General features: G+C 42.3%; 1 protein-coding gene across 3 annotated transcripts in view; it reads left to right on the forward strand.

Annotated features, from left to right (window-relative positions):
• Positions 1-6565: 6565 nt before the first annotated feature.
• adamts18 (ADAM metallopeptidase with thrombospondin type 1 motif, 18) overlaps positions 6566-23863 on the forward strand; it is a 94389-nt gene continuing 77091 nt past the window's right edge. For 2 of the 3 annotated variants that reach the window (XM_088333948.1, XM_088333949.1), the window contains exons 1-3: positions 6566-6850; positions 7982-8078; positions 9750-10069. In XM_088333948.1, coding sequence (XP_088190074.1) covers positions 6752-6850; positions 7982-8078; positions 9750-10069 — 516 coding nt within the window. In that variant the 5' untranslated portion in view covers positions 6566-6751. Of the gene's footprint in view, positions 6851-7981; positions 8079-9749; positions 10070-23863 lie in introns of those variants that run through there. The other variant, XM_088333950.1, reaches the window with a different exon arrangement.

The following is a 23863-nucleotide window of genomic DNA, read 5'->3' on the forward strand; positions in this document are numbered from 1 at the left end:
TATACAGCATACATTTCTATGTCGGATCAGGCTTGTTAAGGGATTGAATCCGGCCCGCGAGAGTGTCATGATTACGTATGCGAGGCACCTGTGTGTCCTTTGGCGCCAACAGCCCTGGTCGCTGATTGGCTCCCTGCCACTTTTTAAACCCCCCGGCTCCCTGTTACCAGAGTCAGACCGTCTGCGAACCTATGCTCTCAGCTAGGCAAGCGTTTGTACTCTCTGACATTATCCTGCCCTGTTTACCTGCCTGACACCTGTTGCCAACCATTTTCTGGACCCGTCTCTGCTTTTGCTCCTCCGTCCAGGCCATCGACCTGATTTGGCCTGTTTCCTACCTGACACCTGTTGCTGACCTCATTTCTGGACCCGTTTTCTGATATGGTGCCCCGTCTTTTGTCTCTTTTTTTTTCTCGCATCCTCTCTCTCTCTCTCTCTCTGTCCCTCTTTTGTCCCTCTCTCTTTCTCTCTCTCTATTTTCTCTTTCTTTGTCCCACCCTCTCTACTTTTATCTCCCTTTATTTTTCTTATTTATTTCTCTCTCTTTTCTTTCTCTCTTACCTTTTAGGCCGGCCCCGAGAGAATGTTCGTTCTATCGTGTGGCCGCTGAGTTAAAAGGAGTTCGACACCCCTGATCCAGATATATACATTTCTATAAATCCAGATAGATAAATTGATGTCTCCTTATCCATCTCTTTATCTCTGCATCAACATAGCTAGCGGCATAGCTCAAGTAGCTATTAGGCTTGCTATCCCGAAGCTACCTTGCAAGCTATCTTATTATCTATCTCAAGAGCTTCGTACCTTGCTATCTAGCTGGACAGACGGATGGACGTACAGACAGCAAGATCACTAGCCAAATAGCGCCTAGCTTGCTAGTGTGACATACATAAAGGCAGCTAATTAGAATAGAATAGTCTTTAATGTCATAGGTAATAACAATGCGAACATTGTTTACCACGAAAATAGCTAGCTATCCTGCAACCTAAGTAATAGCTAGCTTAATAGTTTGCAAGTTAACTAGCTATTCTCATAGCCATCAATATTTACTGTGTTGTTATCCATGACATTAAAGAGTAGCTAGCTGCTTTGTGAGATATCTAGCTATCTATCTGCTACCTGGATGTCTAGCTAGCTAAACCGAAAGATGGACATACAGTTAGGTGGACAGCCAAATAACTACCTATACAGCTGGCTAAATAGCTCACGAGCTCAACAAAGACAGACAAACAGCTAGCTATGTAGATAAGCTTTTTGGTCAAATAGCTGTGCAATGTGCTACCGAGTTAGCTAGCAAGCTACCATTTTTTTCTGTTCCTCCCCTTCCATTAGATGTTTCCTGCACCCCTGTTGTGACATCATCAAAAGTTGATGAGTGTTACAAGAAGCTGTCACCAAGCTGCAAACTGATTGCAAGATGGCTCCACTTTTGGACTTCAAAGGCAGAGTGGGGGAATCCCCGGAAAACACAAACAGTTGGCAAAAAAACTCCCACTACTTCGGAGGTGTCGCGTGATTACAAGGACTGTTTCCTTTGCAGTCAAATGTTCTTTGAAAGTACAAAAAATGTTGCAGTTCACAAAAGTTTGTTCCTATCTTCCTTCCTTACTTATTTCCTCCCTTCGTCCCTCTCTTTCTTTCTTCCATTATTCCTTCTGTACCCCGTTTCCTTCCTTGTTTCGTTCTTTCCTTAACTTGTTTTATTCCTACCTTCCTTTTATACTTGCTTCATTCATCCATTCCTTTCATGTGTTTTCCATCTCACTTCCTTCCAACCTACCTTTTTTCCCTCCTTCCATCTTTTCTTTACCTTATTTCATTTTTTTCTTACTCCCAACTTTTCCTTACATTATTTCCTTCCTTGTGTGGTCGGCGGCGCCCTCTGTTGGCTGCGGCTGCATCGGCTCGCTACAACGGGTCAGGTGCAATCGACATTTCGTTCTGTGTACATTGTTACACAGAATGACAATACAAGGAAATTATTATTATTATTATTACCTTTTCCTTTCTTTCTTTTTTACTTACTTCTCTCCTTAACTGTCTTCATTTTTTTTAACAAAATTACCATGTTTCCTGCCTTTGATCGTTTCTTCTTTTATTTCTCCTTTACCTTCCTGCCTCCTTCACTTTGTCCATCCATCCATCCATCTATTGTCTTCCGCTTATCCGAGGTCGGGTCGCGGGGGCAGCAGCGTTAAAAGGGAAGCCCAGACGTCCCTATCCCCAGCCACCTCCTCCAGCTCATCCGACGGGACCCCGAGGCGTTCCCAAGCCAGCCGAGAGACATAGTCTCTCCAACGTGTCCTGGGTCGCCCCCGGGGCCTCCTGCCGGTGGGACATGCCCGGAACACCTCCCGAGGGAGGCGTCCAGGAGGCATCCTTATTAGATGCCCGAGCCACCTCAACTGGCTCCTCTCAACGCGGAGGAGCAGTGGCTCTACACCGAGTCCCTCCCGGATGACTGAGCTTCTCACCTTATCTCTAAGGGAGAACCCAGCCACCCTGCGGAGGAAACTCATTTCAGCCACTTGTATCCGGGATCGAGTTCTTTCGGTCATGACCCAAAGTTCCTGACCATAGATGAGGGTAGGAACGTAGATCGACCGGTAGATCGAGAGCTTTGCCTTTCGGCTCAGCTCCCTCTTCACCACGACAGACCGGTACAGGGTCCGAATGACGGCAGACGCTGCACCGACCCGTCTGTCGATCTCCCGTTCCATCCTACCCTCACTCGTGAACAAGACCCCAAGATACTTGAACTCCTCCACTTGGGGCAAGACCTCCTCCCCGACCCGGAGGGAGCATACCACTCATTTCCGACTGAGAACCATGGCCTCGGACTTGGAGGTGCTGATCCCCATCCCGGCCGCTTCACACTCGGCTGCGAATCGCTCCAGCGAGAGCTGAAGATCACGGCCTGAGGAAGCCAACAGCACCACGTCATCTGCAAAAAGCAGTGACGCAATGCTGAGGCCCCCAAACCGGACTCCATCCCCGCCAAGGCTCCGCCTAGAAATTCTGTCCATAAAAGTTATGAACAGAATCGGCGACAAAGGGCAGCCCTGGCGGAGCCCAACCCTCACCGGGAACGAATCCGAATACTGCCGGCAATGCGGACCAGACTCTGGCACCGGGCATACAGGGACCGCACAGCCTGGATAAGACTGTGCGGTACCCCATACTCCCGAAGCACCCCCCACAGGGCCTCCCGAGGATTACGGTCGAATGCCTTCTCCAAGTCCACAAAACACATGTAGACCGGACAGGCAAACTCCCATGCACCCTCAAAGACCCTGAAGAGTGTATAGAGCTGGTCCAGTGTTCCACGGCCAGGACGAAAACCACACTGTTCCTCCTGAATCCGAGATTCGACTTCCTGGCGGACCCTCCTCTCCAGTACCCCTGAATAGACCTTACCAGGGAGGCTGAGAAGTGTGATTCCCCTGTAGTTGGAACACACTCTCCGGTCCCCCTTCTTAAAGACGGGAACCACCACCCCAGTCTGCCAGTCCAGAGGCACTGTCCCCGATGTCCACGCGATGTTGCAGAGGCGCGTCAACCATGACACGCCCACAACATCCATAGCCTTGATGAAGTCCGGGCGGATCTCATCGACCCCCGGGGCCCTGCCACCGAGGAGTTTTTTGACAACCTCGGTGACTTCAACCCCAGTGATACGAGAGCCCAACCCAGAGTCCTCAGGCTCTGCTTCCCCAGAGGAAGACGTGCCGGTGGGATTGAGGAGGTCTTCGAAGTACTCCGCCCACCGATTCACAACGTCCCGGGTCGAGGTCAGCAGCGCCCCATCGGCACTATACACAGTGTCGATGGCACACCGCTTCCCCCCCCCTAAGACTTCGGATGGTGGACCAGAATTTCTTCGAAGCCGTTCGGAAGTCGGCTTCCATGGCCTCGCCAAACTCCTCCCATGCCCGAGTTTTTGCCTCGGCAACCGCCAAAGCCGCATTCCGCTTGGCCAGCCGATACCTGCCAGCTGCTTCCAGAGTCCCACAGGCCAGGAAGGCCCGATAAGACTCCTTCTTCAGCTTGACGGCATCCCTCACCGCCGGTGACCACCAACGGGTCTGAGGGTTGCCGCCGCGGCAGGCACCGACTACCTTACGGCCACAGCTCCGATCAGCCGCCTCGACAATGGAGGCGCGGAACATGGTCCACTCGGACTCAATGTCCCCCGCCTCCCTCGGGACATGGGCGAAGTTCTGCCGGAGGTGTGAATTGAAACTTCTTCTGACAGGAGATTCTGCCAGCCGTTCCCAACAGACCCTCACAACACGCTTGGGTCTGCCGGGTCGGGCCGGCATCTTCCCCCACCATCGAAGCCAACTCACCACCAGGTGGTGATCAGTTGACAGCTCCGCCCCTCTCTTCACCCGAGTGTCCAGAACATGCGGCCGCAGGTCAGACGAAACGATGACAAAGTCGATCATCGAACTACGGCCTAGGGTGTCCTGGTGCCAAGTGCACATATGGACACCCTTATGTCTGAACATGGTGTTCATTATGGACAGACCATGACGAGCACAGAAGTCCAATAACGAAACACCACTCGGGTTCAGGTCAGGGGGGCCGTTCTTCCCAATCACGCCCCTCCAGGTCTCACTGTCATTGCCCACGTGAGCGTTGAAGTCTCCCAGCAGTACGAGGGAGTCCCCAGGGGGCGCGCTCTCAAGCACACCCTCTAAGGACTTTGTTTTCTTCCTTAATTTTTTCCTTCCTTTACTCCTTCTTTACGTTCCTTTATCTTGTTTTCTTCCTATCTTCCTTACAACCTTCCTTCCTTTCCACCTTATTCTCTTTACCTTGTTTTCTTCCTTCCTTTCGTTTTCGCTGACCAGATTGCAGTCCCAAACCTTAGAGTGGATAGAACAATCTAAATATTGATGTTATCGATACTGAACAAGTAATTGGGTCGATCAATACTATTGTCTTGGGATCAATATTGTCCTTTCATGAACTTTTACAGCCCTTTGCCACTTATTGTGATTAATGACTGTACAAATAAACATGACTTGTTTCCTTCCTTCGCCCTTTCCTCCTTTTTTACCTCTTTGCGTTCCTTCCTTCTCTTCTTCCTTCTTTACCCTGTGTACTCCCTTTGTTGGTTCCTTCCTTTTTTGGTTTCCTTCCTTCTTACATATTTATTATTATGACTAATTTTCTTTTTAATTATTTCTTTTCTGTATTTCCTACTTTCCTTCTTTACCATATTTCCATCATTTGAGCTTTCCCTCTTTCCCTCCTTTGCTTTTCTTCTTTCTTTACCTTGTTTCCTTCCTTTGTTCTTTACTTTCTGCCTTCTTTCTTTGCTTTCATTCATTTCCCCTTTTTCTTCCTGTCTTCTTTGCGCCCCCCCTTTCATTTTACCTATCCATCTTCCTTCATCCATTGTTCTTTCCTTCCTTCTTTACTTACTTTCTTTATTTGCCGTGTTTCCCTCTTATCTTCTTTCATTCATGGGTGGATTTCCTTTTATGAAACTGTCATGATTACTGATGCAGGGCACCTGCGTCTTTTCAAACCCCCGCCTTCCTAAAAACACTCGTTGGATCGTTTGTGAACCTACGCTACACGCTAGGCATACTTTTGTGACTCCAGACTCTATCCTGCCCTGTTGTTCTGTCTGATTCCCGTTGCCGAGCTTTTTTCTGGACCCGTTTATGTTTTTGCTCCTCTATCCCGGCCATCGACCTGTTTTTCCACGCTCTCGACATTGCCTGCGCTCGACACGGAAGTGATCTGCTACCCCAGATCGTGGGTGCAATTCCTTTCCTCCTTCTAAATAAAACTGAGTAAAACGAAGGCAATCGGGTCCCGTCTCCGTTCCTGGTCTGTGACAGAAACACCCAGAAGTAAAAACGTTTTATTAATTACCCATGTTTTGAAATCGTTTTTAAAAATTCAAAATCAACCAAAACATTTTCAATTTAAAGTTTTATTTTTCAAGCTCAAAACTTGAAGCCCCAATCTAACTCCATAACCATACACCCAACAATTCCATACAACCTTTGTTACTTTTTCTTCCCTTCCTGCCTTCCGTGCATCATTCTTTTCTCAGTCGCACCTTACTTCCTCCCTCCTATTCTTTATTTCATAACGTGTATTTGTATTTCAGGATGTAAGGCGATGCTTGTCTCAGCACGCGCAAACTTTGAAAATGCATTTTTGTGGATGTGAATTTGCGACGCACGACAACACTTTTGCATGCTTCAAGTGCAAATGCAAAAAACATTTTTATAGCATACAGTGATTCGAACATGTCTGCCTGTTCTAATGATTTGTTTTAACCTTAATTAAAATGCAGGGTACTTTTTATCCAACACATAAAAGCACTTACAATCTAGGAGAGCAGCATTAAAAACTGCGCGAAGAATGTCACGTTAAGTGCTCTCATAAAGACCACGCACACGCAACAACTCCAGAAGAGATATGCGTGCGCGCACGGCGCTGTGGGGGCAGAGCTTTCCACGCGTGCTCTTGTGATGCTGCGCGCTGATTGGTGCCAAATGCGCACGGCCGGCTCTCCACCCGGACCCACTCACGCGTTCAATACGAGACGGAGTACCTGCTTCACGCTCACACGAGTGGACCTCACCTGAGGGGGGGTCCACGATGCGCGCGCAATGCGTAATGGTGGCAATATTGGGTGCGTTTTTGCATCTTGTGCGCACATTTAGGAGTCACCGAGAGGTGTGAGCTGGCCCCTGAACCCACTGCCATCACAACCATCAACATGGACTGTCTACTTATTATTTTGACTTTTCCTATGCCGCTGGTCGGCTGCACTCCAGCGCGCCTTCTCTCAACCCTGCTGACCTGGAGCCTCATCAAGGTAAGTTGTTGATTCCAAATGCGACTGCTTCTTGTGAACTATTCCCATACCCACGGCCCCATGCCCTTACAATTTGTCGTATTTTCCCTTACAAATTAATCTTACACCGTATTTTTTTCAAACGTGTTTATTTATGTAGTTTAACAAGTTATATTGTACATGTGTTTCGTTATATCATATATATTATTAATTAACATTTTGTTGTGAGATACTGAGTTGCTCGACATGAATTAGGTTTATTATAGAAAAAAAGTTCAAAAATTAACTAGCTTGGACATTCACTGTAGAAGGAAAAAATACCTGCAAATATAATTAAGTAGAATAATACATTTTCTTATTCAAATTATTAATTCATTTTCTGCATTAAATTATTGTTGGTAATATACTGATTAAAGGGATAACCACAAACCTGTCTTTTTTCATTTTCTCCTTTTGTACTTCCTTTTTTTCTTAACTCTATACAACATAGTAATTCGTAATATAATGCATCAAAGCAAGTGAGCCGTTTGAGAGCCGGCTCTCTTTAATGAGCTGAGCCGAAAAAGCCGGTTCTCTAAAAAGAGACGGACTTCCTTTCACTACACAACAACCACATGAAATCCAATGTTTTTTAAGACCACATAAATGCTCTGTACTGCTTCTGATCGGCTGCCGAGCATGTACTGCTCTGCTTTCGCTTTGTTCACGTGTGATCGGAATGATGCATGATGGGAAATCCCCAGGCGGCAGACGCATACGCACAGTAGCATCAAACCGCTCGCTTCGTTTGCAACGAAAAAAAACGATACCGAGATAGAGGCTACCGCGGCGAACTCGTTTGACTTGATTGATTTGCCGTTTCGTGATAGTCGGTGTATACCAGATGGTACCCATAATTGACAAATTTGCGCTTTTCGGCACAGATTTTCTTGTACGTCGTACACGTCTTAAAATGCATAATAAACGTATGGCAAAAACATACAGGTTGACAGGTATGTATTCCGTTGAAAAACAAGCTTATCCTATGACATCAATTTAACACGACGGGCTTCCACGGGTACCTTTGTCAAATGTCATACAATTAGTTCTCACATCCATGACCACCTATTGTGTGATACCTGTATGTTTGATGGTTTATTTTTCATTTTGCAGACTCTGCACATATGTTGCACACACGCTACCCTGCACACTGTGCCAGACAACTACTTTGCATCTTCTTCATCCTCCAGCAGCCATGGTCTAAATCATGGTAAGCACTCTACTAAGTTTTCTTCAGTTATGACTGCAGCAGCCACTCATTTACCAGGAAAGGGTCACAAAATTCGCTTGCTATCCATTTGTTAAGTTTTAAATTGGGAAAAAAAGGTAAGGCACACCACTTGCATAAAGTAATAAAGAATACTATTCTTAGCACTTAGTTATTCTGTTACAGTTTAAATTGACATGGCTGGTTGTACAGGAATATACATTATATATAATATGGCAGTGATGTAAAATAATGTAAAGCCCCAGTGTGTAATATTTCAGCACTAGATGATACTGTATTGTCCAATGCGAATGAAAACCAGTGCCTCAGAGCACAGTGTAGCAACAAGATGCCAGAAAAACACAGCGGCGACTTCTATTATTAAAGAAAAAATAATATAGCTATAATAGTTCTTGTATTTTTGCCTAGTATACGAATGGATGTGTTTTTGTACCACTAGGAGACACTAAACATTACAAACTGTCCCTTTAAGTATAATGAAATATAACCAAGTGCAGAGTATCAGGAAGAAAATTAAAACTTACATCGGGTATATTAAAATATTTGCAAAGGCTTTTCCGAAAATGCAAAAAGTGACAAAAACAAACAAACCTAATGGCTTCCAAACTAAAGCTTGCTAATTAATGACATCACATGGTATTGGTAAATGGAGCTGTAGGAAGTTAGGACAACAAACATGAAACAATGAATTTCAGCAATAATATTAGTAGGCATATATATGTTTTTCTCATTGAAAAATTGTCCATAAAAAAGTGATCAGTCCCAAACAACTTTGCTATTCACGACAAGATGAAATAAAATTTTTGCACGGAGATTTACGGTCATATTTAAATAAGGTCAATTATAAATTTGTTTTCTGTAATTGCATAAAATTTGGACAATGTCCCATGACACACAAATGTGTCATGTTTTTGATTCATAGGGAAATAATGAGAGGAAAACATTATTATTTAGTAGCCATTTCTTTGCAAACATATTAGTAAATCATTCTCCTTTCAAACTAGTTCACCATTATAATTAGATTACATATTTTCAAAAATAAATCACAATAATATAAGGCTTGCAGATGTTTTTTTTAAATAAAATAAATAGGTTTTGTTTCAAAATGTTTCAAATGAAGGTCAATGTTTTACAGTTTACATGCAGCGTCTATTGTTGCTTATAAAATAATGCTGGTAATTAGATTTTCTGTTCTGTAACATATTTTCTATTTCCATTTCTAAAAAAGGATATATTTTGAATGCGTTTCAATTAAAAAAATCACTGTAAAAGACCTGCATACTCTGACTAGGTTTAAGTACATTATCTGCCAAATGGATACATTTATCTGTCTGACAATGTTAGGGTCATTAAGGTCTTAAGGTCCCCCCGTAACCCCATCCCCTACAAAAACTGTGCTCCGGGTTTCCCTCCGGGCCAGGTTACAAAGTTTGATTTACTGGGGGCTGGGTAGAAAACGATGGGGGCTTCTCCAGAGGTGACGAAAGGAGGAACCAGTGAATGAAGCTCACTGTATCATAGTCGTTAACTTCAATGCATTGCAGTTCATCTTAGCTATGATAATATAGAGTGACATGTTTTGTTTTTGAAAGTTGACCGAATAATATTTGTAGAAAGGTTGCAGAGATGGTGTCCATAACTTCTTGTCCTCAGATTACGCCTTTGCCATCCCAGTGGAAGTGGACGCAAAGGGACAATACCTAAGCCACGACGTGAGCCTGCGGGGGCGTCGTAGCCGGAGATCGGCACCGTGGCCCTCATCCGTACATTACCGCCTTTCGGTTTTCGGCCAGGACCTCCACCTGGACCTGGCGCCGTCCTCAGTGGTGGGCCCCGGGTTCACAGTGCAGACGCTAGGCTTGGATGGTATCGCTACAGTAACCGGAGGTGACGGGTACCACGACTGCCTCTATCAAGGATTTATCCGGGATCGGTCTTCTTCTTCTGCAGCTATATCAACGTGCTCGGGACTGGTGAGTGTTACGTTCACTGCTCAATGGATTTTGGGGCTGTTCGGAACTCTGATTACTGATATGACATGGAAAAACATTATCTTGAGATTTTTTAAAACAAAATCCATTCCTTTTGGAAATAATAGTGACAAAAACTTACGACGAAACAAAAGCAAATTTAAAAAACGACAACATAGACGTTTTTTTTTGCATTTAAAAGGCACACAATCCGCCTCTAATGTGCAAATTTCAAATCAAACCATAGCAAGCTACTCACTTTGTTTCAGATTTGTTTTCACATTTTTGTTTACCAACAGCAAAGTAAGCCTTGTCTTTCTGATTCATGCTCACCGCTAGCTGCTAATGGTAACGATGCTATGTTTAAATTCTAGTGGCCATCCCAGCAATGCCAGTTGCTAATGTTAGTGGTTGCTAACATTGTGACTCTGACTTCATATCCTAACTGCTAACCAGGCTAATAGCATTGCTAGTTGATAAAGCGATGGCAGTCATGACTAGCGGTCGGTTAATTTTTAAGGTACCACCATGTGCTAATGTGACGGGTAAAAATTATGTGTTAAATCCAAGGAAGCAACTGTCCTGAACTCAAAACCGAATAGATCAATCCGACAATCAAAATGCAACTAGTTAAATATTTCATTGCCAACGCACAAATCTTTACAAAGCAAAGGAGATTCTGAACTGAATGAAGAGAGAGAAAGACATTGTGAAAGGGAGTTCAACCAATTACATATCAGCATTTTCAGGATGCTGTGTCATGGAACAATAGCGGACCAGCATTTTATAAAACGGTAACCAATAGCAACTGGCATTTCAGAGACCTAACGTGCACAGTCATAAGTACCAACACCGTAAAATTATAACTTTGTATATATTTAGGCCGTTGAAATTTTATGTCGTATAGTGGGGAAAATGCCGTAAAAAGGGGCCAAAAAGGTGAAAATGTCATTAGGTGGCTCACTGTATCCTGGGATTCTTCAGTATTAAGCATTCACATAGCCTTAGTTCTGTATGTTACTTTATTACACTCACAAAAGCAAAGGCTTTCCTCCTTTTTACCGAATGGTTGATCAACTATAATGTTAATCTTAGGATTATAAAGTTGAAAGAAGTTACTATTGTTATTGTGTCTTATTAGGCGGTTGCCATCTGGCAGCCAAACACAAACTGTTTTCATTGAGGTCCACACCGCTTGTAAATCCTTTTCAATGGACATACCAAAGACAATAGTTAAACGAATATTGACTTCTCAGTCTGTCTCTTCATACAAGTACTGTTTGCTGTGTGTGTTGTGCGACCGCATCTCACCCAAGCTTGTAATACAGCTCTCTTGCCAAGAATCTTTGGATAAAGTACAAAATAAGGAGCGACTGCATTCAAGTCCGCTGGAGGGGGGGATTAAGGTGGGATTACAAACAATGCGGCAGAAGAAGAAATACTCATGAGAGGAAAGAAAAGAGGGTGACATCATGAACGGTGAGAGAGGGAAAGTGTTGTGCAGGGATAATGTGCAGCTATTGTCCGGCACTGGAAACTCGTAGGGGGTGAGGTTTGGGGGGCGGTGGTTGTCGGATAGTCTCATTTGAAAGATGGACTGTTTGTGTCAAAGGGTTTCGGTGCATAATAAAACGAGGTGAGGGCTCTCAGGGAGGAATGGGGAAGCATAAGAACCCTTGTTCATGTTGTCGCCGTTTCGAGGGGAAGTCAGCTGGGTCGTCTGGACTTGAACCAATGCTGGAGTGCTCCGGGCCGGGGGTCAAACAGATGGAAGTGAAGCGAATGAGTCGGTATTAAGAGCGGCGCGAGATGATGAGGGATTTTGGTCCCGCAGAGCCGCGATAATTGTGCACACTTTGTAATTACTTAGTGCGTGTTCTTAAAGGCTCGCTACTTGAGTTGAAGTGAACTTGTTGTTGGCCAGAAGAGAATAAAGATGTTTAATCAACACAGCTTGCTTGCTTAGGACAGACTTTTTCTCATGTTTAGGGTTTTGAGAATAAAAATGGAAGAAAAGAAATGCAGTACTGTATGGCCAATTTGTTAAGTCTGTCAAGAACCAGAACAGGATCAGAACCCAAACACGTGACATTCTCACACAAGCCTTTTATTTTACGGGAAATGGGGAGTCATGCTCGTTAGGCAGCAGTCTGGCGAGAAAAGATTGGAAGCCAGAGGCCGACGAGATCGATACTAACTGCCCGAGTAGGTATCGGACAGATGGGGTCGATACCGGACAGGACGGACAGACAAGATTGATAATAAAACAGGATATTGAAAATAAACAGGACGAACAAGACGGGAACAAAAACTGGAGAGAATAATAAACAGGACAAAAATAGACAGGAACGAAACTGGAAATCGAAATTAAACAGGACAACAATAAACGGGAACAATACCGGACTGGAAATACCAATGGGAAAACAGGACCCACGTCTTGCAGGGCAGAGGTTCGTTGACGGACTGACAAAGTAAGAGAGAGAACACTGAGCTTAAAAAGACGGAAAGACAATCTTTTAATGAGCCGCAGCTGGCGCCCCACGGGCGGGGCCAATTGGGCGCCATGGCAATCGTGACAAAGTCTTTACGAAGCACAGGAGATTTTAAACTCAATGAAGAAAGTTATTGTGGGAGGTAGTTCATCAATTCATCATTCATCATTCATCACATCATGGCGGCACCCCTGTTCGGCTGCGGCTGCATCGGCTCGCAACAGTTTTTTACACGTCGGCCATAAGACCCAGTCTTCGACTCAGTTTTGACGGCGCACAAAGTCGGCTCGAACTGCAGATAAAGATACGATCGCAGTTTTTTTTTTGCTGGATATGCGATCATCCAGACATCAAGCGCTCGGTGCTACCACCACTCGGGAGTGTTTATTAGCCACGGACTGCTATGTCAACAAGACCCAGCGGCCTACAAAGCAGCGAAGCAGAGTGGCAAGACAGGGCGTGACCGCCGGACGAGGAAGCGAGGTTGTCGGGCCGTGCTAACAGCTAGGCTAAAGGCTAAACGCCTCTCCCATCCATTCTCCAACGTTCGCTCTCTGGACAATAAACTGGACCATTTAACAACTGGAAGTGGCATCGAACCGCGAGATGACGAACTGCTGCGCTAAAATTCTGACGAAGACATGGTTAATCTTATCTATCCCGGCTGACGTTCAAAGTAACTGTGCGGGTCAGATGTATCGACATTTCGTTCTGTATACACGTGTATACGAATGACAATAAAGTAAATCTGAAATCTGAAATCTGAAAAAATCTGAAATCAATTACCATTTTGACATTGTTATAATGCCATGACGGAAATCAATGACAGACCAGCATTTTATAAGATGCCGACCAATACCAGACAGGCATCTTAGAGACGTATCACTACATACGCATGAACATGGAACATTTTAAAATGTAAACCTTTTTGGGCATGCAAAGTTGATGTCATATGGTGGGTAAAATTCCGTCAAAATTCCCAAAAGGCAGGGTTTTTGTATCCGGTGGCTTTGCTGTACATGTACGTATAACGGCTTGCCAAATGTATGTTACGTAAAATGATCTTAATATTTCAAGTCTCTCTAAAACCCCCCAAAACAGGTTTCTCCTATCATTTATCACAAGCTCTCTTGGAACATGACCTCCGTTATAAACTAGTGTTCACTGTATTCCTTAGACAATTTGGTTAGAAATTTCCAAAATCTGCTCACTAAAACGACTCCGATTTTGCCATTTTAGTGCAAATTCTACCTCCTCTGCACTCCCCTAGTCCTTTTGTTCCTCCGCCACCCTCGGCTACTCCGGTCGTTGACACGGTGCCGCAAGATGCGACTTCCGCCAGGTTCTCTTTTGAGATCACAGACTGCAACCTCCGAGTTCCGTCCGCCCTTGCCACGCACCCGACTCCCTGTAGTGTGCAATGGCTTCTACCCGACACCCCTGTAGTGATGTTGGAGGAGTGCAGTCTTATTTAAAGAAAAGCGATTTTAACAAAGCGACCAATGAGTATTCTCAGATTTGGAGTAGAGCTACGGTCTTCATGTACACTATATATTTATTGTACAGTTCCCTCCGACTTCACCGTCTTACGAGAACAATGGAATAGTTTTCCCAAGTGTCCTTCAGACATCTGAATAACTGTTACTTTCCACATTCAGGTATGAAACCTTTAGAATGCATCAAGATGCTTTTTTCCAAAGTTTAGTAATTGTCCATATCTTTTACCTTAACCCCTTTGGACAGAACTTCTCAAGTCAGTCAATGCTACTTGTGGAGGACTGCAAAATACTTTTTTTAATACCCGGGTTATCCCTATTCCAAGCCCGATGTTTGTTTTTCGGTGCAAAGGTTCTGGCAGTGATTGCTGGGTGTTCATCTGGTAATGGCTAATTCCAGTGTCACCTTAGTGTTATCCCAACACCTATGTCCCTTCAAGTTGAAAACAGAAAGTGTCAAGCTGGAACAGCAGAGTAAAGTTACTCTATTTGAATTGGTCCATAAAGGAAGGCTTTGCGGTAAACTTCCAAGGCACACGTGTACTGCATTTACCTCACTATAAGTCCCATCTTTCTCATACTGTAGGTTAGCTCTTCTGGCAAAACGTGACATGTTATGGGATGCTACATTGTTTTTGTTCAATAATTTAGATCCATTGTTAAACTACCTTTCAGTGCAATATATCTATGTTTTCCTTACCCATTCTCGTACAAGTCCGACTATTATTTTGATTTCACAAGATGGACGTAAATATCCAATGTATGTAGACAGAAGTGGGCCTGGCTTTTTCTCATGGTAGCTCAAATAAAAATGCCCTCTTCATGCTGTCTAGTGTGTGATCAGATTACTCTTCTTTAGAAAGCTCACTTCATACATGGTAACAACTTTGGAATCTACCTTGAGTCCCAGCCTGATGTGGTACTTGTTCGGCCATTTGATTGGGGACTGTCTTTAAACCTGTAGAAGGATTCTTTGCCTCACCATTAGTATCCTCATGACCTTACTATTGTTTGCAATCATGAAATTGGCCTAAGGTCCAGACTGATTTATTGTCTGGCAAATACAGAACTTGGAGTGTTGAAGTGTGAGGAGTAGAATTGACACTTGTGAAAGACACAAGAGCTGAGGTCAGTAACTCTCTGGTGATTTTTCTAGTCAAGCTTGTATCTTTCCCCAAAAAACCCACTACATCTTGGATTTCTCCCGAGGTACTTTGGCTTTTATCAGGACAGGTAGCCAGCAAAATTATCTGCTATTTCAACTTTGACATTTTTGTAGGCTGAGAAAATAACCCATCGTCATTCCAATTGGGTTCGGGTGACACATCAATGAGTGATATCAACCAAACATTGAGCCCATTTGTACCTGTCTACTTTGTGTAGAGGCCAACAAATTGGTACGTCCCACTTCTCTCAGGACCGGAATCGCTCCCTGGTGGTCTGCAGCCTGACAGAGATGTAGTGCCCGTTGTTAGATGCCAACTCGAGAGGAGAACGGGGGGTACGTGGTTGGGCTCTTAGAACGGCTGAGTGCCCTTTGTCGTTGTTGTCGCACAAGAATAATGGGCACTGCGGAGGACTTCAAGTGGATGCAAACTAAGGCCATACATCAAAGTCTGACCAAATCGCTTTTACAAAGTTTTTTCATTTATTTACTTCTCCTTATATGTTTTTACGGTGTTCCCTCGCCGTATCACGGTTTGACTTTTGTGTATTTATATTAATACTGTATTTTGACTGCATTTATTTGTGTGCTCTTGTATTATGTCCACCCCTAATTCTTAATAATTAATAATTGGAATACAATTGTGTTACACTTTTTCTCAGCTAAAACTAAGCATTGTAAGTGACTGACATTGTTGAGTACATGTGACAATGATTAAAATAATTTATTGACAACCTAGTCTTAAACCATGAACAAAATAGAGATTTAAAATAAACAATGTATCTATCTAATGTCCTTCAAAGTCAGTTTCATCATCAGATACACGAAAGAGTTGTTTCTCTCGTTGTGCTTATTTTGTGTTTATTTATATCGACTTTCCGTTTTCTCTATTCTCTAACACTCGTCACTGGTACCGTGGATCAAAATAGTGTGATAATGAGATAAAAGGTAATGCATTTTCATACGTTTTATATATCACTGGTGGTCTGGTGGTTAGGATTTGACACGCTCAAATCCGTGTGATGGATTCGGATTCCCGTTGCATGCAAAGTTTCGCGATTGTGGTCAGGTATGTTTTTTTGACTGATCAGTCATTGTACAAATACTGTAATAAACTACAGTAAAACTTTGTGTACGTCACGCATCCAAACTTTGAGTTCACCCTGGTCATCCTGAAAGGGGGGATTATCACTTGTGAGGCCCCTTCTCAAATCTTATTTTCCATCTGCTAGGGTTTTGAGTTTTTCCTTGCCTGTATGTTGGTTTAAGATCAGGGGATGGTGTCATTGAAACCTGTGCAGTCCTTTGAGATCTTATTTCAGGGCTATACAAAAAAATATGACTTGACTAAACTTGACTTGACCTTTCAAGTGAAAAAAAAAAATTACATGATAAACAAAAAAATACAGGCTTTTACTGTGAATTTTTGCCCACAATGTGGATTTTGGGAGTCACTTTAACCCTTTATTGACCAAGTATCATGCCACCTTCAGTTTTTTTTATTTTGACAATGAAAGAGTTAGAACTCATTATATGAGTGATTAATTTTGGCCCTTTTTTCCGAACAACCTAAACTCTCAATACCTGGAATTATATACCATAAGTCAATTAAATGTAATAACAGTTTAAAATGAAAAACAAAATAACACAAATGATTTGGATTTTTCAGGGTTAAAATGAAGTAAAGACTGGAATTGAACATAAACACATTTTCTTATAACATAAACTGGAAATATGAACTGTTATAATTAAATCCAAAACAGTTTTGGACCCTTGCTCTCTCAGTATCCATAGATTTCACTGGACCTCTGGCACCAACTCTGAATCCTCTCTAATACAGGGGATAATAGTGTTCAGCGGTATCCATCCTAAAGATAGGCATGTATCAGTCTTGAAGGAAGGTAACAAATTGAAAGATCAAAAATAATCATATAATAATAACAATAATAATAACAATAATAATGTACAAAATATTACAAATAATTCAGAGGATAAAAAAAAAGAAATTAAAAGAATAATAACAGATACATGACCCACAAATGTATTGCCTCTTTGACAATTAAAACTACTAATGTCAGACGGAAGGAAAACTGAGATCACTTGCACTCGTTTCTTGGTTTTTATTGGAAGGAAGGAATGACAAGGCGTGATTCTTCAAACCGTTGTTTGACGGATTGGCGAAGCTTGACAGGCGGGTGAAGGCTTGGCGGGAATGGTCGTGGACAGGCGTAATCGTCGTGTTGTTGGTCGGGGCTGGAGAAGAAGGGCGTCTTCGTGTTTGGAAGAGTGATCAGGAGTCAGACGGGCAGGGCAGGTCGTAGGCAAATTCGGAAACGGGTTGGCAACGGAGATCAAGTAGAGTAAAACAGGAGGCAGGCAAAGAGTCAGAGGTACGGGTTTTCTGAGCAGATGGCAACAGGTAGCATAGTACAATCAGACAGCTTGTTTCCGGAAGCTGAGTATTTAAATGGACAGGGTGCGCCAATCAGCTGTCCTGGCTGTTGGCGCCAAACCCTGAGCACAGGTGTTCCCGATCCAAGTGATTGTGACAACTAAATATAATTTTCATTCAATCTATTTTAATTGTTTACATATAACAACAAACAAACAAAAAATGCTTTATGTTCTTTGGCCTGGATGAATCTGCTACAGACAAACCTATTCCTTCATTCAACTATCCACTACCAATACCTGAGAGATTATCCATAGTGGGAAGTTGCCGTCACATTGTGGGTGTTTTGGAGAAGAACTTTGACATAATTTGATCGAAATCAAGGCTTTCAGGAAGCGTTTAAATTTTCTCTTTTAGCCAACAGTCACAGAGTTATGGTATTTGAAATAGCACTTGTCCAACGGGGGCGCCGGCAGCCCCATGGTAGTCAAATGGTTAAGAGTGTCAGTGCACTTAAACCATTTGGAAAACTGCCTTCTATTTCCTCTGGCCTGATTGGATAATTCCGGATGAATCTTTAACCTGACTAGTTACAACAAATAACACTTATACATGTTATTTGCGAATAATCTGGCCAGGGGGCAAGCACAATTTAAATATGAACAAGGTCTGCTGTATGTGGCTTTCCAGAAACATAGACTCTCACTATATATGGATGCATACAACTGCCGCTTCAATTATATATGGAATGTAACATTTTTGCATTAGCAGCAGGAAATGAAACGGATTTTTTTGTGAAAAATCAACAAATATTCAGGAGGCTTTTTAGGCGAGCAAGCCGATGTTTGCGTTTACCATTCTCTGTACTACAAGTCCCAAATTGCTTTGTGGCACTAGATAAAAAGAACTCTATATGGTTCCTACTTCACGGAAATTCACTTAATACGGGTGGTTACCCGCAAAAATCGAGCGAATACTGTATTTTTGGTACAGGATCGAGCGAGGTTCGAAAAGGGTTCTCAAAAACCCACACAAACTTTAATGATCCTGGCTTGTTGCTTCGTTTCCAAGTCTCAAAAGTCCAGAGATTAGAAACTTTAATGTGTTGATAACGTCCTCGTTATCCCGTTTTGTGGGGGAATCGAGGACCTAACCTTGAGGGGTCCATACAAATGCAGATAACCATCAATGCACTCATGCTGTTCCACTTGTAGACACAGAACTGGAAGTAACGCCGGAACGGTGAGGCTAAACTCGCCGCAGTGTCATGCTAATGATGATTAGCATCTTAAAGCTGCTGAATGAATAGAACACCGCTGATGAAACGACATTTTCGAGAGGTTACGGCACTTGAATGAACTCTGAGGGACTCAATGTTTAACTTGTACATTGCTGTATACTTCATTGTTCTTCTTTTCTTTTGTTCCTGCCTTAAAATGCATTAAGTGACCTTTGGAGTTTTAATCATTGTCAATCTGTGTCTTCTTTTTGTACAGTTTGTAAAACCTATACAGTAGACTCCCGGGATATAACATCCGTTATAAGGTGGGGATCGATGTATGAAATTGCCATAGCGGGGGATCAAACCTATGGTAATTAACAGCTAATGATGTGAAGTGTCTTGAGCTGGTTGAGTAGAGTAGTGGGTGGATGATGGGGGAGGAGATGGCGACAGCGGATGAAAACTGAGACTGATTTAAAAAATCTCACTTGCGAGGTTGCATGCCTCTGAAGTTTTCCTTGCTTTAAGATTACCTTAGCCCCAATCATGGATTGGTTCCGGCCCTGATACTTATCGAGGGTAGTGACATGCATGCCTTCTTTGTTTTTCTTGATAGTTACAAGCTTCCTTTCAATGGTTATCATGTTTTTCTTTCTTCCTTCACCATCACTGCAAGACTTGGGACCCAAAGCGGATATAAACATTTCAAAAAAAACACTATTGGATGCCTGTCAACTATGTTTTCTCAGTAATGTATACGTGTTTTGAATAATTTCAAATTTTGTACGGCGCATAACGTTTTTTTTAACAGGAAAAAATATGTTTGTTTGTTAGACCAATCTTGTTTTGCAGATTTCAGCTCTAATTTGTATAGTCTGATAGCAGATATTGTCGAATTATTCTACATAATCTGTCTTGCAGTCAGTAAACACGAGCCCCATTGTATTAATAAGGTTAACAATCGTTTAACAAAGGGAATTTAAATCATTAAGGGGAGCAATTGCCTAAGGTTGACAGGTATGGTATTGTTTCTCAATAACTCTAATAACTTAACGAAGCAGAGAAGATTCTGAACTTAATTAAGACAATGCCATATAGCCATATTTGCATTTCCAGGATGGTGTGATGCAAACTTATAGCAGTGTTATATGAGGATGCCCAATAGCAGACAGGCATCTCAGACACGTATCAACGCAAAATAATTTTGGTTGATGTTGTATAATTGGGAAAATGCCCTAAAGCAGTGTTTTTCAACTGAAAAAGGGACGGCATTTCATTTTTTGGTGCATTTCTTGGTTTTATTTCCTTTTCCTGCCCATAATAATGGGTCCTAAGAATGTTAGTTATAAGGGGAAGAATAAGTAAAAATGGTTCCAACATTAAGTCAAAGGAAACAATTGTGAAATACGAAAATGTTGTACGAGACTATCCTAATAAAGCACTGCTGGACAGTACAGTAATAGTTGAAAAAATGTTATATGTTTAGCTTATTACCAGTATATGAATCTTTATTAACTACATGTGGTAAATAAACAATTAGCAAAGTTAAGGTTTACAGTTTATATGTACTTTGAATTTATTCCAGAATGTTGTTCTTTTAGAGCAGTTTTAGGGGGTCACTTATATGCGAAAATAGGTTTACTAGTGCAGTAGTTCGCCTTTCATGTGAAATGTCCCTGATTTGAGACCGGGTGGAAATGTATATTGGCCTGTAGAAGAATGGGCGCCACCAGGCTGTACTTGCCCAGGACACACCACAGGAAATGGTACCTCTATGGCCCTAGTGGCTTAAGGAATCCAACCAACTAACCAACAAACCAACCAACCAACCAACCAACCAACCAACCAACCAACCAACCAACTAAGAGCAGTTTTAGGGGGTCACTTATATGCGATATAGGTTTAGTCGTGCAGTAGTTCGCACATTCGCCTATTATGTGAAATGTCCCTGATTCGAGACCGGGTGGCCGGGAGAAGGATAGTCACCACCAGGCTGTACTTGCCCAGGAAACACCAAAGGAAATGGTGCCCCTTTGACCCTTGTGGCTTAAGGAATCCAACCAACCAACCAACCAACCAACCAACCAACCAACCAACCAACCAACCAACCAACCAACCAACCAACCAACCAACCAACCAACCAACCAACCAACCAACCAACCAACCAACCAACCAACCAACCAACCAACCAACCAAGCAAGAGCAGTTTTAGGGGGTCACTTATATGCGATATAGGTTTAGTAGTGCAGTAGTTCGCACATTCGCCTATTATGTGAAATGTCCCTGATTCGAGACCGGGTGGCCGGGAGAAGGATAGTCACCACCAGGCTGTACTTGCCCAGGAAACACCAAAGGAAATGGTGCCCCTTTGACCCTTGTGGCTTAAGGAACCCAACCAACCAACCAACCAACCAACCAACCAACCAACCAACCAACCAACCAACCAACCAACCAAGCAAGAGCAGTTTTAGGGGGTCACTTATATGCGATATAGGTTTAGTAGTGCAGTAGTTCGCACATTCGCCTATTATGTGAAATGTCCCTGATTCGAGACCGGGTGGCCGGGAGAAGGATAGTCACCACCAGGCTGTACTTGCCCAGGAAACACCAAAGGAAATGGTGCCCCTTTGACCCTTGTGGCTTAAGGAACCCAACCAACCAACCAACAAACCAACCAACCAACCAACCAACCAACCAACCAACCAACCAACCAACCAACCAACCAACCAACCAACCAACCAACCAACCAACCAACCAACCAACCAACCAACCAACCAACCAAGCAAGAGCAGTTTTAGGGGGTCACTTATATGCGATATAGGTTTAGTAGTGCAGTAGTTAGCACATTCGCCTATTATGTGAAATGTCCCTGATTCGAGACCAGGGGGCTGGGAGAAGGATGGGCACCACCAGGCTGAGTAATGTACTTCTTAATTTGGGTGCAGCTCATCATTAGGGTAGAATCGGGGGTCCTGAAGAGAGGTCCCAAAAATATCATATTCCCCACCGTAAAGTGAAAACGTCGAAAGATGGGGTCGCTGTATCCTGGGGGTCTTCCGTATATTCACCTCATAATAAATAGAAAATTCTGCCTGTAAAAAAAACTTACATTTACGGTACAGAAGATGTATATTTGAATATTTTCACGTTTATTATCCATCAGCAGATTCTGGAACCGCCACTGGTGTCCTTGCTCTTCTAAATATAATCTTACCACCTTGTGCTTCTTCCTCTTACAAGAGCCATAATTCTTCTGGTCACATGACTCCCCACAGATGTGCAGTAATCACCGGTTTGGGGCTTCTGGCCACTCGGCTTCCCTCGGCCGCTCACCTTCCCCCCTCGGCTTTATGGCGTGTAAGCACTTAGTCATTTGCGTCATAATGTCATGCTAGGAAACCTTAAAAGGAGTTTATAAAGAGGCCGGTTCAGGCTTTTCAGTGAAAGCGCTTCGTAGGACAGGAAGAGAACATTACTGAGCAGGCAGGGCAATGTTCATACAAATATTATATATATTTTATATTTTTGACTATGCAATTATATCAAGCAAAAATCTTCCAGAGGTCTAGTTTACCCACTCTTCAAACACACCAAAATTAAATATCTACATTAAGTGTCTATAATTTACATTTTAATAGCCACCTATCTGCTTCAGTATTTTCCAGCCTTTTATTTATTTTTAGTTTTAGGCAGATCATCCCAAATGACACACTATTAGTTTTTGTTTGCTTAAATTTACATGTAAAAACAAAAATAGTAAAATAAAGATCATTTTGATTCCCTGGGAAATATTTTAAGTTATTTTATGATTTTTAAAAAAAATCATATTTTGTGATTTAAAAAATATAAATATCGTATTTTCCGATATTTGTGTCGTAGTTTTTCTGTGTAGAGCTACAACAATTTAGAAAAAACAACTTTTAAAACCCCACCGCCTTTGTGAGAATAAAGCTTTTTGATAATAAAAAAAATATATATTAAAAAAATATGAATATTTATTTATCATATTTTGTGATTTCAGATCAAACATCTTTTCTCATCCCCCCCAAGTTTTACTTGTTAAATTATTACCATTATTATAAAGTTTTTTTTCTATTATCATTTTTGTTGTTTTAATTTTATTTGAATGATAAACTTGTTTCTATCTTTCTACATTTTCTCTTGATTTACTATACACCCTTTATTCAAGCCCATGTCTAAACAAAAATCGCTATTAAATTTCTTACTTTCGCTTGTTGTTGATATCTTTCTTTAAATCTATGGTTACCAATTTATGCCTTTGCTCATTTAAAATCAAAACCAACATATTTTTGCCACACAATTTAATAATACAGTAAACCAACATGAAAAGCCAAATACGGTATTTGCTGACTTGCTTCAAGGTATAAACCGCATTAATTGATCGTTACAAATATCAAGGCTTGTTCAGGTGCTTGAAATCATTGAAGATCCATGAATTTTAATGCTTAGTTTTCAAGTATTGAAAAGTGCTTGAATTCTTGATGAAGTGCTTGTAAATGCTTGAAATCGTTGCCATTTTTCTCAACAAGTCTGTTTCAATAACATTAACACTGTTCTCCAGTGGTTTTGCTTTGCAATTGCATTTCTTTTCATTGTGAAAAACGGCAGCTGGCATTAAGTTGCACAGACGCTGCCCGACTTACAAACGAGACAGGTTCCGGACGATCGTTCGAAAGTTGAATTTGTTAGTAAGTTGCTTCAGTGCTATATTTTGTATGTTTAAGGTTTATATAAGTGTATTGTTTTGTACTAAAAAATAAACATTTCATGAAATAATATGCCCTAAAAACATAAATAAAGTTAAGTGTTACTTACTTTTGGAATATGTGCTTCGGGAGGTCCTCCTCTGTGGTAAAAAGTGTCCGAAAAAAAGCATTCCGACCATTTTCTCAACCGCATCAAGTTTTCTTATTCCACTTTCATTTCAAAGGAACGGCTAGCCTCTACTTTACACCGACCACATTGAATGGATGCACAAGACGTCTAAGAACCATCTTCGATCTAAAATA

The sequence above is a fragment of the Urocampus carinirostris genome, chromosome 4, assembly GCF_059441175.1.
Source record: "Urocampus carinirostris isolate Australia breed hairy pipefish chromosome 4, RoL_Ucar_1.0, whole genome shotgun sequence".
Lineage (NCBI taxonomy): Eukaryota > Metazoa > Chordata > Actinopteri > Syngnathiformes > Syngnathidae > Urocampus > Urocampus carinirostris.